General features: G+C 37.3%; 1 protein-coding gene across 2 annotated transcripts in view; it reads left to right on the forward strand.

Moving 5' to 3' along the window:
* igdcc4 (immunoglobulin superfamily, DCC subclass, member 4) overlaps positions 1 to 6,615 on the forward strand; it is a 55,766-nt gene extending 49,151 nt beyond the window's left edge. For both annotated transcript variants that reach the window (XM_084929914.1, XM_084929919.1), the window contains exon 20: positions 443 to 6,615. In XM_084929914.1, the coding sequence (XP_084786040.1) occupies positions 443 to 961 (519 nt within the window). In that variant the 3' untranslated portion in view covers positions 962 to 6,615. The remainder of the gene's footprint in view (positions 1 to 442) is intronic.
* Positions 6,616 to 14,736: the final 8,121 nt, after the last annotated feature.

Genomic DNA, 14,736 nt, shown 5'->3' on the forward strand with positions numbered 1-14,736 from the left:
TTGACTTTTTAATGCATCCCGTCTCTAAATGAGGACTTTAATGTGCATTGGATGGCTTTAAACAGTAGATAATATAGTTTTTATAAAGTAAAATATTGTTTTCAAAGACTATGTCCCAAGTTGCACATCACCAGTTAAAGGGCAGCATATTCATCTCTTTGACCTATAAAAAAGAGGGAAAAAAAGCATATTTTTTGCATTTAATCTCAGCGCTAGTTAATTCCAACATTAATAATTTGTTTATTAAATGTAGTTAGTTAAGTACTTGGTTTTTAGCTGATGAAGCTAGTTAGCCGGGTATGCTAAGAAAAGTAACATCCTACATTAGCACAGGCATTGCGGGTAAATGAACAAATGAGGAACTGTCAGAGAATTCATTTGTTCGGGGTGATAAACTAATAAAAAGAAAATCTCATGTAACAGTGACACTGTTTCATTGCAGGAAGAAGATGATTTGAGTACATCCATGTGCAGTAACCAGGTTGAGGCAGAAGTCATTGTTCATTCTGAGCTTTTGGACACAGGGAGGGAGAAAGAAGAGGAGGGCTATGAAAACACGGATTCTAACACCACCTTGGGACCCTCATTGTCAGAGGAAAAGTATTCCTCTTTGAGCCAGCCGAGTTCGCAAGAAGAAGAGGAACATCTAGAAAAACTGTCACTATCCCAAAGCTCCTCAAATCTTCCCTCAGTAAAGCTGGTGGCTACTTACAATGGGGAAATTGAAGATACAGGACACCAGCTGACTGCAGACACAGCACCACATCAGGAAATGGGTCTAACCAATGGTTTCCATTCTCCTAAGATTGTGCTGAGGTCAGAGCGTCTGGAAAATGGGGACTCTAGACACTGTCCCTCTGCAGCAGGGAAAGCCATCTCTCCTGGCCTGTCCCCTTCCCCCTTTGTCAGCACCGGACTTGTCCACTCTACCTCAGCAGCACACAGTTATCTGTGCCCATAGCCTCTGCATGCAGGGCATCAACCCCATATGGATTTTCTTTTATGTACCCAGGAAAAAAAAACCCAAGGATTATTTTTATGCACCTCATTATTAGCTTTCTTTCTCTTCCTTGCAAAGTTTTATAGGTACTTTGAATCCATTGTTTCATACTTGTGTATATAGGGTAAACATATACAGTATATTTTTAGTGGTAGAGTACTGTATATGGGTATGCATTCTCTATCATTGCAACCACAGTTTCCTCTGGGTCTTTCCTATCCATAGGAAGGAGAAAGATTTAACCAAGCAGACGGACATGAATTGGAGAAGGCATTTCTCACTGTGTCATAAATGGCTCTGTTCCACTCAGGAATGAGAAAAGGCCAGGAATTTTCCGTGAGTGAGTGCTTGGACAGGTTATCATCACTGATGAATGGATTGGAAGCACAGGGTCTCCCTGGGTTTGGTAGTGTGGATGCTACTTCAGTGTGGCACTTAGGAATAAGCCTTAAAGAGTATCTTCACACTCTGCAAGTGCAGAACACCTGTGCCTCTCTCCAGCCACCTGCTGTCTCAGGGTCCACAGCCACACACACACATACACACACATACAAACACACAAACACACAGAAAGCTAAAAACCTCGCTAATTCCTCGATATTGCATGTAAAATTCAAACAGTCATGTGTAAACACACATTTAGATACATTTCATGACTGGAATGTGGGGGTCTCAGGTGCCTAATTATTCTAGGTGCATTTATAACCTCTGTATATTTCTAAATATTACATTGAGTCCAAGTACAAAAAATGTCAATTGGAAACATATGAAGTATGCAGATGTGGAACGTGAAGTATTCTTTTCCAAAATGCCATATATCCCTGTGGTGTGATTTTGTAATCCAGGGACAATTGAAAAGTAAAACATGTTTTCTTTTGGTTTTTATATGTCATTTATGGAATTATAGTATTTAGATGTTTATTTTGGTATTGGTTTGTGTTGATGGGAGTACTAGAGGAGGTGTTACAACTGTACATCTGTAGACCACTCTCCTTTCTTTAGCTCCTAAATGGGGATGCACCATTGTCCCTGCTATTGTCAAGATACTGTGCCATTGTGTCAAGATACTTTTTCCCCCTCTGTAAACATATTTTTAATATGAAATACTTGCCACAATCCAAAGTATATAGTGTATTTGACTTGATTCTGCCTGACTCGAAATGTCCACAACTCTTTGCATTGATTTTGACAGACTTCAACAAGATCAGCTAGAAAGGAAGGAAAAAATATACAGTGCTTAACAAATTTATTAGTCAGCCAAAAGTGTGGTTTATGCCATTGCTGAACCTGACTAACAGTACTGATACATACCCAAATCTTTTTTTTTCTGTAACGGTCAGTATGTACAATCTCTAATTGAAATCATATTTCTTATGTTAAATTATAAATATTGTTGTTAGCCATGAATTTTCAAATTTACTATTATACAAAAAAAAAAGCTGAAGAATAGTAAAGCCAAATTACAGTTATCTAGCCTTCATGAACACAAAAAAAATAGTTTTAGGGGCTGGATGTTACAATATGCTTTATAAATTTCTGATTTCTCAGAGATGTTCAGCGTGCTGGTTGACATTTGGGTATAAAAATACAAAAATTATATATTTAGTTTTCAATGTGTATTTAACAGACTTCTAAAATATTTCTGTTTTCTTGTTTTTATGACAGGTCATCTAATAAATTTGTTCAGCACTATATGTGATCCATTTTTAATGTTTTTTTTTTCCTTATATAAATTGTTCCTTATATATTCAATCAGTCATTTTCGAAATTAAAACGTTCATATTACAAGCAGCGATTCAGCAACGGTTCAAGGAGGGTAGAGACTGGTGCATCCCTACTTCTTATCAACAGCACTACCTCATTTATTTTCAGGACGGTTTCTAGTGTGATTTAAGTAGTTTTATGTAACTAGCACCTTTTGAGATCTTATTCTTAACTTGTCTGATTTTACAGCATTTAATATTTGAAGGAATAATCGTCCTGCAGTGACTGTATGTGTTATGTCAAACTGGAAATTATGTCTCTTTAGTGCATTGCAGCTTCCTCTCAGATTTCTAATAGATTGTGTCTGTCAGTGTAACGTTACCCTTCCCTGCAACATTGCTCCACTGAAAAAAAAAATACATTACCCTATGGCTTTGATGTGATGCATCTGAAACTCGTCCACCCAGTGGCATGTGGTTTCAGAACTATACTTCCAGTCAAAGTAGAACCAAATATAGGAACTTTCTACCAGTTTCTGTAATCCGGTCATTCAATCCAATGTTAGGGTTTTTATTGGGTTCTAATGATAAACAAAATGTTGGAATATGACTTTTTTGAATTCAAGTTGCCCTAAATATAAGGTAAAATTGTGAAAATACTTGAAGCAGGCTATCAAATTGTTTTTTTTCTTGCCTGCTTCAGGTCACTAATGTATAATAAGAGTTCTGGCCTGGATATTCAGTGCATGATGACAAGGACATGCGACACTCATTACTCATTAGACAAAGTAATTCATAGCTACAGATGGCTCAAGTCTTTGCATACCTTTTACAACTTACATTTTCAAAAGGCTTTATCAGGTGCTTCACTTCAAAAAGAGAGTTTTTAAAATGATAATACTGTTCTGGGGGGACTTTTCTTTTTTTTTTTCTTTTCTTTCCTGTAGATTCAACAATAGCAGGTCTGCAGAGCTTGTGAGCAGTAATAATAATGTCATCTAGTCAAGCCCTGTTTATGATGTCTCATCTTCTCTCAGGTCGTTTTTCTAGCAGTGATAATGGAGCTCAAATACTTCAGCAGCAGAAATGGAAATTGTTGTTTGTTGACATTAATGAAAAAAGCTCAGTGTGTTCAGTGTTCCCGCTAAAAATGCTTTCCTTGCCAAAATTTCTCAACAAAATTTTTTGCCTTGACCTTTATCTACCCAACATCAAAGTATGACTGCCATTTATTTATTTATTTTTCACATACAATAGCAGTCATTTACAGACAGAAATGAATGTGTGGAAAACCTGTGTGAAACATTGATTGGAAATTCATTAAGAAAGAAAGTGATATTCGTTGCATCTGGATGATTCACTGCCAGTTGCAGAAATTATTATTACACATCTTCAAAATGCCACCATAAAAATGTCTGGCACTCAGTTTAAGGTTTGTCTAACCCACTTAAGTGGTCCATAGAAGGCAAATCAACCAAATGCTCACATGGTAAAAAATTGCTGCTGCACTATTGTGCACATAAATCTAAACTGGTAAGCATGTTTTACATGTGACCATTTTCCAAACAGTGATTTCAAAGCAGGTTTCCTTTTGCTAGTAAAGTAGCATACCTGCTATGATATACAATTTAAATGTTTAGTGAACAATGCAGCCACAGCTTTCTGACTCGTGCTTTAAGATTTGCCTTTTATAAAAGTTAAAGCAAAGCACCGACTTTTCTTTTTTTAATTTTACACGCGATATTCACAGTTACTGTTCTCTACTTAGCGCCTACTCTAAGTAGGTATCCTTAAAAGGCATGTATGTCCTGAGTACTGGCAGAAACATTCTCAAAAGCATTCCAGTTTCAACATACCTCTCTCAGTCCAAGTCAGCCATGATGAGCCATGCTCAGAAAAGAAGTACTAATTCACTCATAATGTGCAACTTCTGTTTGGATAAGCTTTGTGTTTGGATGGAAATCACTGAATCAAGGCAATGTTAGAAAATCACAGTGAAAATGTACAATGACAAAAAAAAATACTTTTAAATCTTATGAGCAAAGATTTAATGAAGTTGTTTCACAACTATCATTTTCATTTTGAAAACACTGCATTGAACATAGGTGCTGTTCTTTCAGATTCTATTGTCACTGCACATAAAGTGTAAACATAGAGATGGTATATTCTCTATACCAATGCACCATTTTTTGTCGTGGACAATTTAAAACAATTGAAAATTAGTTAGTTTGTGCTTGGGAGTTAATCAAGTAAAGACACCATCACATCCATCATGAAAGAATTAAATTTCATGATGTTGCAGTTGCCAAAATCTAATGTAAAATCTTAGGTAGACATAGTTTAATGCTCTCTCCCCCCCCAACTGATATTTCACTTCTATCAGGTTGTTTCACTTATGTATTAAGTCTTGATGCAGTAGTGAATTATTATGGTGTGTGGAAGTGACAGAGGATATGAAATGGCGATTAGCATAACCCTGCCTGCAGCATAAATGATGTATACTCTCCTAATAGGAGCTCTGTTAACACTATTAACCACTCTTTTGAATATATGTATAAAACCTTGCTTTCTTTGTACACCTTTTTGTTGGCTAGAACAATCACATTTCTAGAGAAAAATGACTCATTCTCTCATTTTGTAGAGAAGATAATTACTTTGATAATTATGTTGATTTCATCTTCTTTTTGTAAGGGTTAATTAAAACACTATACCTCATGTTGGTAACTTCATTTGATTCTGATCAGTCTCTTGATACTGCACATTTTGTAAACAAGTAGAACATTAAAGGTAAGAATACTGTTGTTTTGTTAGCCAAGTGTTTTCACAGAGGATGGGACTGGTGTTTCATTTTACCTCAGTGTGAGTTTTTACTCATTATAGTGACTTGGATTGTCTAGTCCTGCACTGAGGAGTTCAACACATGAGAGGAGGAATTAAAGGAAACCATTCAAATGTTGTTTATTATTTGGCAATATGAGTAATTACCAAGATTTTCTAAAAGTTTAAAGGCAAAAATCATAAAAAAGGAAAAAAAAAATGTCTAAATCTGCTAAACTGTAAACTAAAGTATTTTTTTTCCTAGGGAGAAGGGCTAAAGAGAACCCCTCCTGAGGCAGGTTATACCTCTCAGTGCAGACAGATTTCTATAGAAATAAAAGTCTCTTCTCAACTCAGGTGTCCCATCTTTGCATAAAAGGATCATGCCTGCATATTCAATTCAGATACGTGTCATGTGTTGTCAAACAAAGCCTCATTTTGTCTTTTTGGGAATTAAATCAAGGAAAATCTTATGCACAGATGATACGTTGTTTTGTACAAATCACTCAGTGCATTTCTATCTCTAGCTTTTCTTTGTACGTTCTGGTGCTTTGTGGTGAGCTGCTTTGTCCAGTGATGTCACAATGTTGTACTTTTTTTGTGGTACATTATCTCTAGTTTTGTGTGTACCCACCCAGTTCTGCCTCTTTTATTATGTATGCACAGACTATAGTCATGTGCCACCAGCGATGCTCTGCAGCTACTCAGACACCTTTGTAATCATTGCGTGCCGAGCAAAATGTCATTAATCGCATATGCTAATGTAGAAGCAAATTGTAGGAGCACTTAATAGATTAGCATTTCATCTTTGGCCACGAGCAAATCTGGTCTGTCATCTTTACATTTCTAGAAGTGCAATTTTCTTAGTGTGTAAAACAAGAGATGGATTACTCAGTGTTAGTCATGGTGATGCTGGCCATGTGATAGATGCATTGCTATTTCAAAGGAATCAGTCACAGAATAGGTATTACTTGTGGTTTGTAGAAATATTTCCGCTGTGTTACCATATGTGAAAATGTCGAAATTCACAGCAACTGTGAGCACTTCTCTTCTGTAAATAAACATTTAAAAAAAAAAATACATATATAAACAACACTCGGTGTGATTCTGTGTCTATGCCAAATTGTGTATGCATAAGGATTTTTTTTCCTATAACTTTTGTCAGTCAATTTCACTCTGATTTCTATTTCTGGCATTTGCATTCTGTAAAATGACTTTTAAGAAATTAGGGAAGCTCGCTGCATGTGAGCATGTGTTACACTCAGAGGTTAAAATTAATCCTATCTCCTAATGTTTGAGAGATGTAAAAAATTAGCTCAGCAGATGACTATGTGAATAATGATGTAGCTAATTAACAATACTAAAATGTCTGTTCAGAACAAATGCATTAAAAAAACATCTACTTTTTTTATACTAGGTACAGTAGTACACGTATAACAGCAAAAGAAATCTGAAAGCAACACTTTCAAAGCTACTGCTACTGCCAGTTTGTTTAGCTGACAGGACATATCCTTTTTTTTTCTTCTTTTTTTTTTTTAAAGTCCACCCCCTAAAGAGTTTTAACATTCAATAATTATGAGGTGCCGTAATAGAGTGGATTTTTTTAAAATCTTGACATGAAGCAGGTGGCCCACCTGTAATTCTTTATGCTAATCTATCAAGAAACCTTTTGGATTTAGCTTAGTATTTAAATGCACAGTATGCAGTTTGTATTGTTTAAGGATCTTCAATTAAACTAAGACATGCAAGACAATGCGATTCCAAATTTTAATGAAAAACGTAAAATTAACATAATGTAACACATTAAAATGGAGTTAAACTTATAGACATATGTCTGTCATGTTGTGTGCTGTGGCAGGCAGAATGTAGGACTCAAACACAGGACTCAGAAACTGAAGGATTAACTTAAAGCAACTGCCTTCATTGCTGGGAGAACTTTCCACAAAATAAACTCACAAAAACAAACCAAATCCTTGAACATGGAAACTAGAATTAAACTAGACTCAAGAAACTAAGAAACATGAACTAGAATGAATCTAGAACACTAAGGGGACAAAACACAGCACGGAGAGGGTATGAAACGACAGGGGAAAGACTGAGGACTAAGATACACAGGTAGGATCACGAGAGGATGGGGAACAGGAGGAAACACAGCTGGGACTAATCAGAAATAATGAGACGAGGGAAAGCAAAACTAGATACACTGATGTAGGACGAGGACCATCAAAATAAAACAGGAAACACACAGACCGAAACTCAGACTCAGGACACCCAAGCTTAACACAGTAACTGGGGAGACATAGGGAGCATAGCAACAAGGGTGACTAGACATGAAACATGGGATACAGGAAAAGCATAGAGTAGACAGAGACTAAACACAGGCTAAGATAACTTGTGAGGAAAGACTACAATCACTAAGAACTAAAGAAAACCAAAACTATGAACAACAATAATCAAAAAATATAATTACAGAGTCAGAAACACAAATACTGTTTGTGTAGCACATCCCACAGATGCTCGATTGGATTGACTGAGATCTAGTCAATTTGGAGGCCAAGTCAGCCATCAGAGAATACCGATTCCATGAACCGGTGTATGTCCAAGTAAGATCCACATAGATGTTTTCCCAGGAGAACATGGCCTGTAGCATCACACTGCCTCTGTTGGCTTGCCTTCTTGGCTAATTGAAGGCTGGGTAGTCCTGATCCACAACGATCCCCAGAAGGGACAAGTCCCATCCAACCAATCATCTCCCTTGGCACCACATGGAAGGTCCTGTTAGGCATCATAGCGGCTAATATGAACAGGCACAAAGCTCAGTCCATCCCACAAATGAACAGTCAAAAATGCCACTGGGGAAACACACCAGCTACTGGTAGACTAAGGTAGTCCCACCACCTGGATTGACAACAAGACAGCCTATAGCTCAATACCTCACACATGGATCCTGGAATGCTTAAAACTACACAAGTGTGGACTGAATTCAGGAAGTCACCATCAAGTGTGGGATGTTTTCTTTCCACCCAGAGTGATTTTTATACTGAGAGTGAATTTTAAGGTATTCACTCTCAGTACATACAGAAGTGTCATCAACCAAAACCAGCTTATGACCTATTGTATTAAATGCTCCACTTAGATCAAGTAAAACAACAAATGGCATTATCTATTGTAATATTTACAATATAAAATGTAACTATTGTCACCCATTTGTTTTTAGACTTCATATCACTGAGTTTGTCGTACAGGCTGCCACCTCCTTTTTTCATCTATTTTTTAGGCAGACATTTGGGCAAAAGGGTATATCTGGAGAGACATTGGCTCATACAAGCATCACTTAACTTACTCTGATAGTACGATGCATTTATTATTCACTGTAATATTAAGGTGGGTGATAACTATTTCTAGTGAAAATTAGGCTCTGAACAAAATCGAATTACCGGAGAAACAGAGCTGACTATGGTAGTACAAATTAATGCGATAAAATGGCACGCACCTGTCAGTCATTTGGAAACTTATTTGATGGCATAGTGCAGCACTGTTATCCATCTGTACATGAGTAACAGTGCTGAAAAATACAAGGATCTCGCTATTGCCTGAGCCTAATTAAAGAAAAACCCACTATATATATATATAAAACATTTATCTGAATCTATAGTTTACAAAGTGACAATTGGTCTCTTAAATTAATACTGTTAATAAATTTAAGCCAGATTAGAACCAGATCAATTGCCACACCCCATCACAGACTCAGGAATTCGTATTGTTCTGATTTAAAGTTGCAATTTTTAGATTAGCCACTGGAGGGCAGTGTGGTCATTCCTGATAGTTCTTGAAAAGCAGTAAAGTGTGTGCCACTCCCATCACCATGGACTGCTGCCTGAGCACATATGCTGCTGTGACTTCATACCTGGTTTGGCTATTTATATATGCTATATATAATGTACACATTATTGTGTGTTCCTACTGTTTGATTTTATCTTTATACATGGAGAAGAAGAAAAGGAAAAGAAGAAAAAATGGTCTTGGATACTGTACAAAAAGGTGGATATTTAAATAACCAAAGGTGGAGGAACTCTGTGTCTCTCCATTTGCACATCTATCTGTGTGGATGGATAATGAGAGTGTGTTTGTGTGTGTGTGCACAGCAGAGAAAGAGTTAAACGATAAAAAGGCAAAGATGGAGGTGATAGAGGTAATAGGGTGAGATGAGGGCACGAGAGTTAAGACAGGAGCACTGAGGCAACATCACGTGGCAGAATCCCCTGAAGGGTTAGATAAAAGCCTTCACTTAGTGACAGAGGGGTCTGGTCTCACTATCTCTCCAGCCACTCATCACTGCTAATCAGAGGGCTGGGCTCCTTTGCAGAGGTCTGAAAGGTGGGAAGGTTCAAATAAACATAGAGACACATATGAACACAATAGATCACACTGCCATGTGTATAGGCAAACATACGTGGATGCATTTTCATTCTATGTTGTACTTATCAATGCAGCATATTGTGTTTCTGTCCTCCAGCAGTGGCATAGTCTCCAGGCTACTTCAGCATACCTCATATCATCAGTGAGTCAGGCAAGTGGAGCGCAGAGAGTCAGGTGAGGGCTTTACTAACGAGGTAAAGCTCAGTGCCTGTGGGGAAATACCTGTGTGAAGTTCTTGAATCAGCCCATTCATTCTGCCTCTTCTTGCCCCTGCTACTGTTCTACTACAAGTTCTAAGACTACTACACTGTATTTCAGCACCACTCCAGCTCAGTTCACCTCTAAATTGTGTGGGCTCTGCCAGTTCAAAGTATACAACAGAAGGCATCCTGGGTTGGCAAGCATTTGCAAAGTAATCTTTTTGTTTGCAGACACTGGGAATACAAGAAAAACAGCTTCAGACACTAAGACCATAACACAAACTACAAAATACCTTTTTATAAGAAACAAATACCAAATGTTTATTTATTTATTACATGTCATTTCAGCTATGATAACAAATCAGCTGTTTTTATTGTGTTGTTAATAGCTCTGTCAATTGAATAACTACCAGTAGCATCTAGTCAGTACAGGCACTCACTGGACTCTTTGTAGGTACACTTCTTCACCTGCTTGTTAACACAACTATTTAATCACACAGTAGCAACTCAGTACATTTAAGCATGTAGACATGTTCAAGATGACCCTTTTGAAGTTCAAACAAAGCATCATAGTGAGGAAAAAAAGGTGCTTTAAGTGAATTTGAATGTGGCATAGTTGGGCATGGTTAGTGTCGGATGAGGTGGTCTGGGTATTTTAGAAACTGCGGACCAACTGGGATTTTCTTGCACAACCATCAAGCGGAGAATGGTCTGAAAAAGCAAAAAGATGCCATTAGTGGCATTTCTTTGGAAAAAATGTCTTGACGATGCCATAGATCAGAAGAGAGGAGAATGACCAGACTGCTTCAAGCTGGTAGGAAGACAACTCTGAATGCTCAACTTTTTGACAAAAATATTTCTGATCTGATGAGTCTCGAGTTCATCTGGAACATTTAGGGTCAGAATTTTCTGTAAACAACATGAATTAATTCATCCTCCAAAGATATGGCCCCATGACTTCAGCTGAATGTCACTCTATGTCTGCTGTCTTTCTTGGCATTCACCAATAAATAGACTGGAGGCAACAGGAGTCTTGAAATAAATCCCACATTGTGCATAGGATTACATATGTTGCGGTGTATACTAAATAGTTATTTCTTCAGTTCTGCAAAAATTCCTGTGGATGAGGATACATGTAAGATCTTTCTTCTAGTATTTAAGTAAAAACATAAAGCTGACCACAAAGCTGCAAACCAGCCCAAAGAGTATTTCACATCAATTTCACTGCAGAAAACGATACAGAGAGGTTACAGATCTACGAGTCTCACTGCTCATCACTACATACTGCTGAAGATCAACCTTTGGTTGCTTTGTTTTTGATTTGCACTTACTCAGTTTTAAAGAGATTTCCATAAGTTTTGTGTTAGCATGATCTCTGCAAATTCTTGCAAAGAGCCAACACTGCGTTAGCAGCAGAGAATAGTTGTTTCTGTCCTTGATGCACTTTGCACTTTTTCATCATAATTTCTCTCAATTTTGTGCAATAAAAATACCACTAACACACTTTTATTCCAATAATAAATAATAATAACATAAAAATAAGAAAAACTTTTGTCACACGAGTAAATATAAATATAATGGAATTAGGGAATTAGGGAGTGGTATACTGTGTTACACTTTTTGTGTAACACAGTATACCACTCCCTAATTCCAATAATATGTTACTGAAATCACATTACCTTTTTGGTAATGTGATTTCAGTAACATATTATTGTAATCATCCAGCACTGAAACTGTACATAAGAATTAACACTACTTGCAGACAGGACATTTTCTCAATGTGAGCCATCCTGAGAGGATATCACCTGCCAATCAAATATTCCCCTAACTAAACAGAGGATGAGGAGAAAGAGAATGAAGAACGATGAAGTGGAAGATTTCTGAATGAAGTCAGGGAGGGGTGAATATAAGAGGACGAGAGCAACATAGATTATTTGGACTACATATATCTGAAATGATAGTCAGTCCTGTACGCTTTGCAGTAAGCTTTAAAAGACACTATAAAGTAGCTGTCAAAGGTAACTCCACAGGGCATATTATAACCAAAGAAGACGTGGTGAGCTATCAGTAATAGGTATGGACTGTTTTGCCCCAGGTTCTTCTGTTTTTGCGTTCTATGTGCCACTATCCACTCACTGTTGGCTGCCCACAGCTGGACCCCAAGGAGGAGCCGTTATAAAAAGCAGTGTTTGCCAATTTTCTACACTACAAGCAGAGGCAAGATTGTATACTCTCCTTTCAAGTTTAGAAAAGAGAGCACATCCTTGGCTTTCTTCTAAGACAAGTGATGAGACTGGGTGGAAAGGTTTTAACACTCTGTGAAAATCTATCAGTAAAAAGTGACAGTGCTGGGTTATGGTTCAGTTATTTTTGTTATTTGCTTCTCTTTCCCTTTTACCAGCCTTATGCTTATTTTCCCATCCTGCTTACAGTCCAAACCATGCACTTCCACAGCCTTGTAGGAAAGTTCCTCACATAAGCCTGTCACACTGGATTTACAATAGCCAAGCTATAGGTGAGAGCCAAACACAGTGAGGAGAACCTCCAGCTTTGCGAGGTGCATGCAGATTAAAACCTGCATTCTGCCTGCCAGTGAGAGCTTGCTGAGAGCAGTGCTGGCTCCTGGCCATCAGTAATCTGACAAGGGTTTTACTCGCCTTACATTATATCCAACTCTGACCCGATGTCAAAGCTGCAGGAATTCAAATCTCTGCATAGATTACAGCAGATCTGATGGGGTTATATAAAGACACACAGTCCTTAAATGTGACTTCTTCTCACAGTGTTTATGACTGATAACAATAAAATGTTAGGTATTTTAACTATCTTCTTATCAGTAAAAGAGAAAGCCAATTTCATGTGGCTAACTCTATATAAAAAATTTTTTTGACTTGAATGCAAACCTAAATATTTTTCTTTTATATCTATGACTAAGGCACTGGAACACAGTGAGAATATAATGAAAACGCTCACATTTCCAAAAAAAAACAACAACAAAAAAAAACCCAAAGAAAAAAGTCACAAAACTGTTCCTCAGATAAAAAATACAATTTATGTGCAAGCAGTGCATTGCTAATTAAGCACAATGAAAACAGTCACATTCTGATTCAAATTCTGAGTATTAAAACCAAAATTATATATTTTGGTTACTTCTTAACATTTATACCTTTGATCATGATTAAATCAATCATTAATTACCAACATGGCATTTTTAGCTCAACGCAGTTTGGAGTAGCATGCACAGCCCTGCCATAAAAACAAAGACATGAAAATGACCGATTGTTTGTGCAGAAGCCTTTAAAGCTGGGTGCTGATTGTGGCAGCGTTTGGTAGTGCAGCCTTGCTGGGCCCATTGCAGAAGACTTATTTCCACATCAGTGAATGGTACAGGCTAACTCTCAGTGGGCTGGGTGACCCACTTTTACAGCTCTCCAAGTACGTGTAAGCGTTGTGTACTGCAAATCACATAGCACTCGGCCGTTATCTAGATTCACTCACTCTTGCAGCAAAAGGCGACTTCGATAGCAGGCAGGCCCACCATTAACGTCACAACCCAGAGAGCATCAGGAACACCATTAAAAATAATTTCCTCTACATCTTACATGGACTGTCACGCAGTCCAACCATCACAGCCCTAGTGAAGAAACTTTCTTAGGAACAGATGTGGCTGAAGCAAAACAACTTTAAACTTGTCTTGCTTAGTACCTCGTGTCTTTCTGCAGCAACTGAGCTACATGACCAAGAACATATGCTGTCTCACTGGTGTTTCAATTGATAAATGAAAACATACTACTACTTTGCTATATTTAAATCACAATTATAACATAACATAACATAACATAACATAACATAACAAATGTCTTCCTCTGATTCACTTCAAAACTTGCAGCTAAATTTCCTCTCCTTGCTATAGGCAATTATAAATGTGAGACTATGTCACAGAATAAGACCTAATTATTGCTATTGTTGCTATGCAACACTAACTAAGAATAAGTAAGATCAGGGGTGATGCCTTAATATGCAATGTTGAACTTTTGAACCTTTGTGATTGAATATGATAATAGTATGGACTCTAAGCACTCTAAGTACGGTACTAAAAGGAAGAGTACTTTGTGATTTCTTGTTGATTATTGATAACAAATTATTTCTTCCTTTGTTGGTTCTGGCAACTATGCCAGAAGCCTCATCAGAACTGATAGTTACACAATAGTTTGATACAACATATGTAAAAGTGGTAGTGGTATGAAACTAACTGAGAATTGTATAATGCTGCTGGCACTGGTACCTGCTAAATGTCTAGTATAACAACATCCACAAGCCATGTCAAATTTCTTTGCAAGGCAAGGATGTACAGTATAATCAGGATCCCCAGACCCAGTGAGACTTTTAGCATTGCATCTTGAAACAGTCTGCAGCTAAAACAAACACAAAGTCAGAAACTGACTTTCAATCCTTGTGACAGAGATGACACTATAGGGATCACTGATATCTTGTTTAACTTTATTTAAAAAAAAAAAAAAAAAATTAAAAATTCAGATTTTGCAATGAAATCCTAGAAATATTGAAATCCTAGAGTCCCAAATGCTTACCTTTTCAT

The sequence above is a fragment of the Perissodus microlepis genome, chromosome 1 (genome assembly GCF_051167445.1).
Source record: "Perissodus microlepis isolate ML-2025 ecotype Zambia chromosome 1, ASM5116744v1, whole genome shotgun sequence".
Classification (NCBI taxonomy): Eukaryota; Metazoa; Chordata; class Actinopteri; order Cichliformes; family Cichlidae; genus Perissodus; species Perissodus microlepis.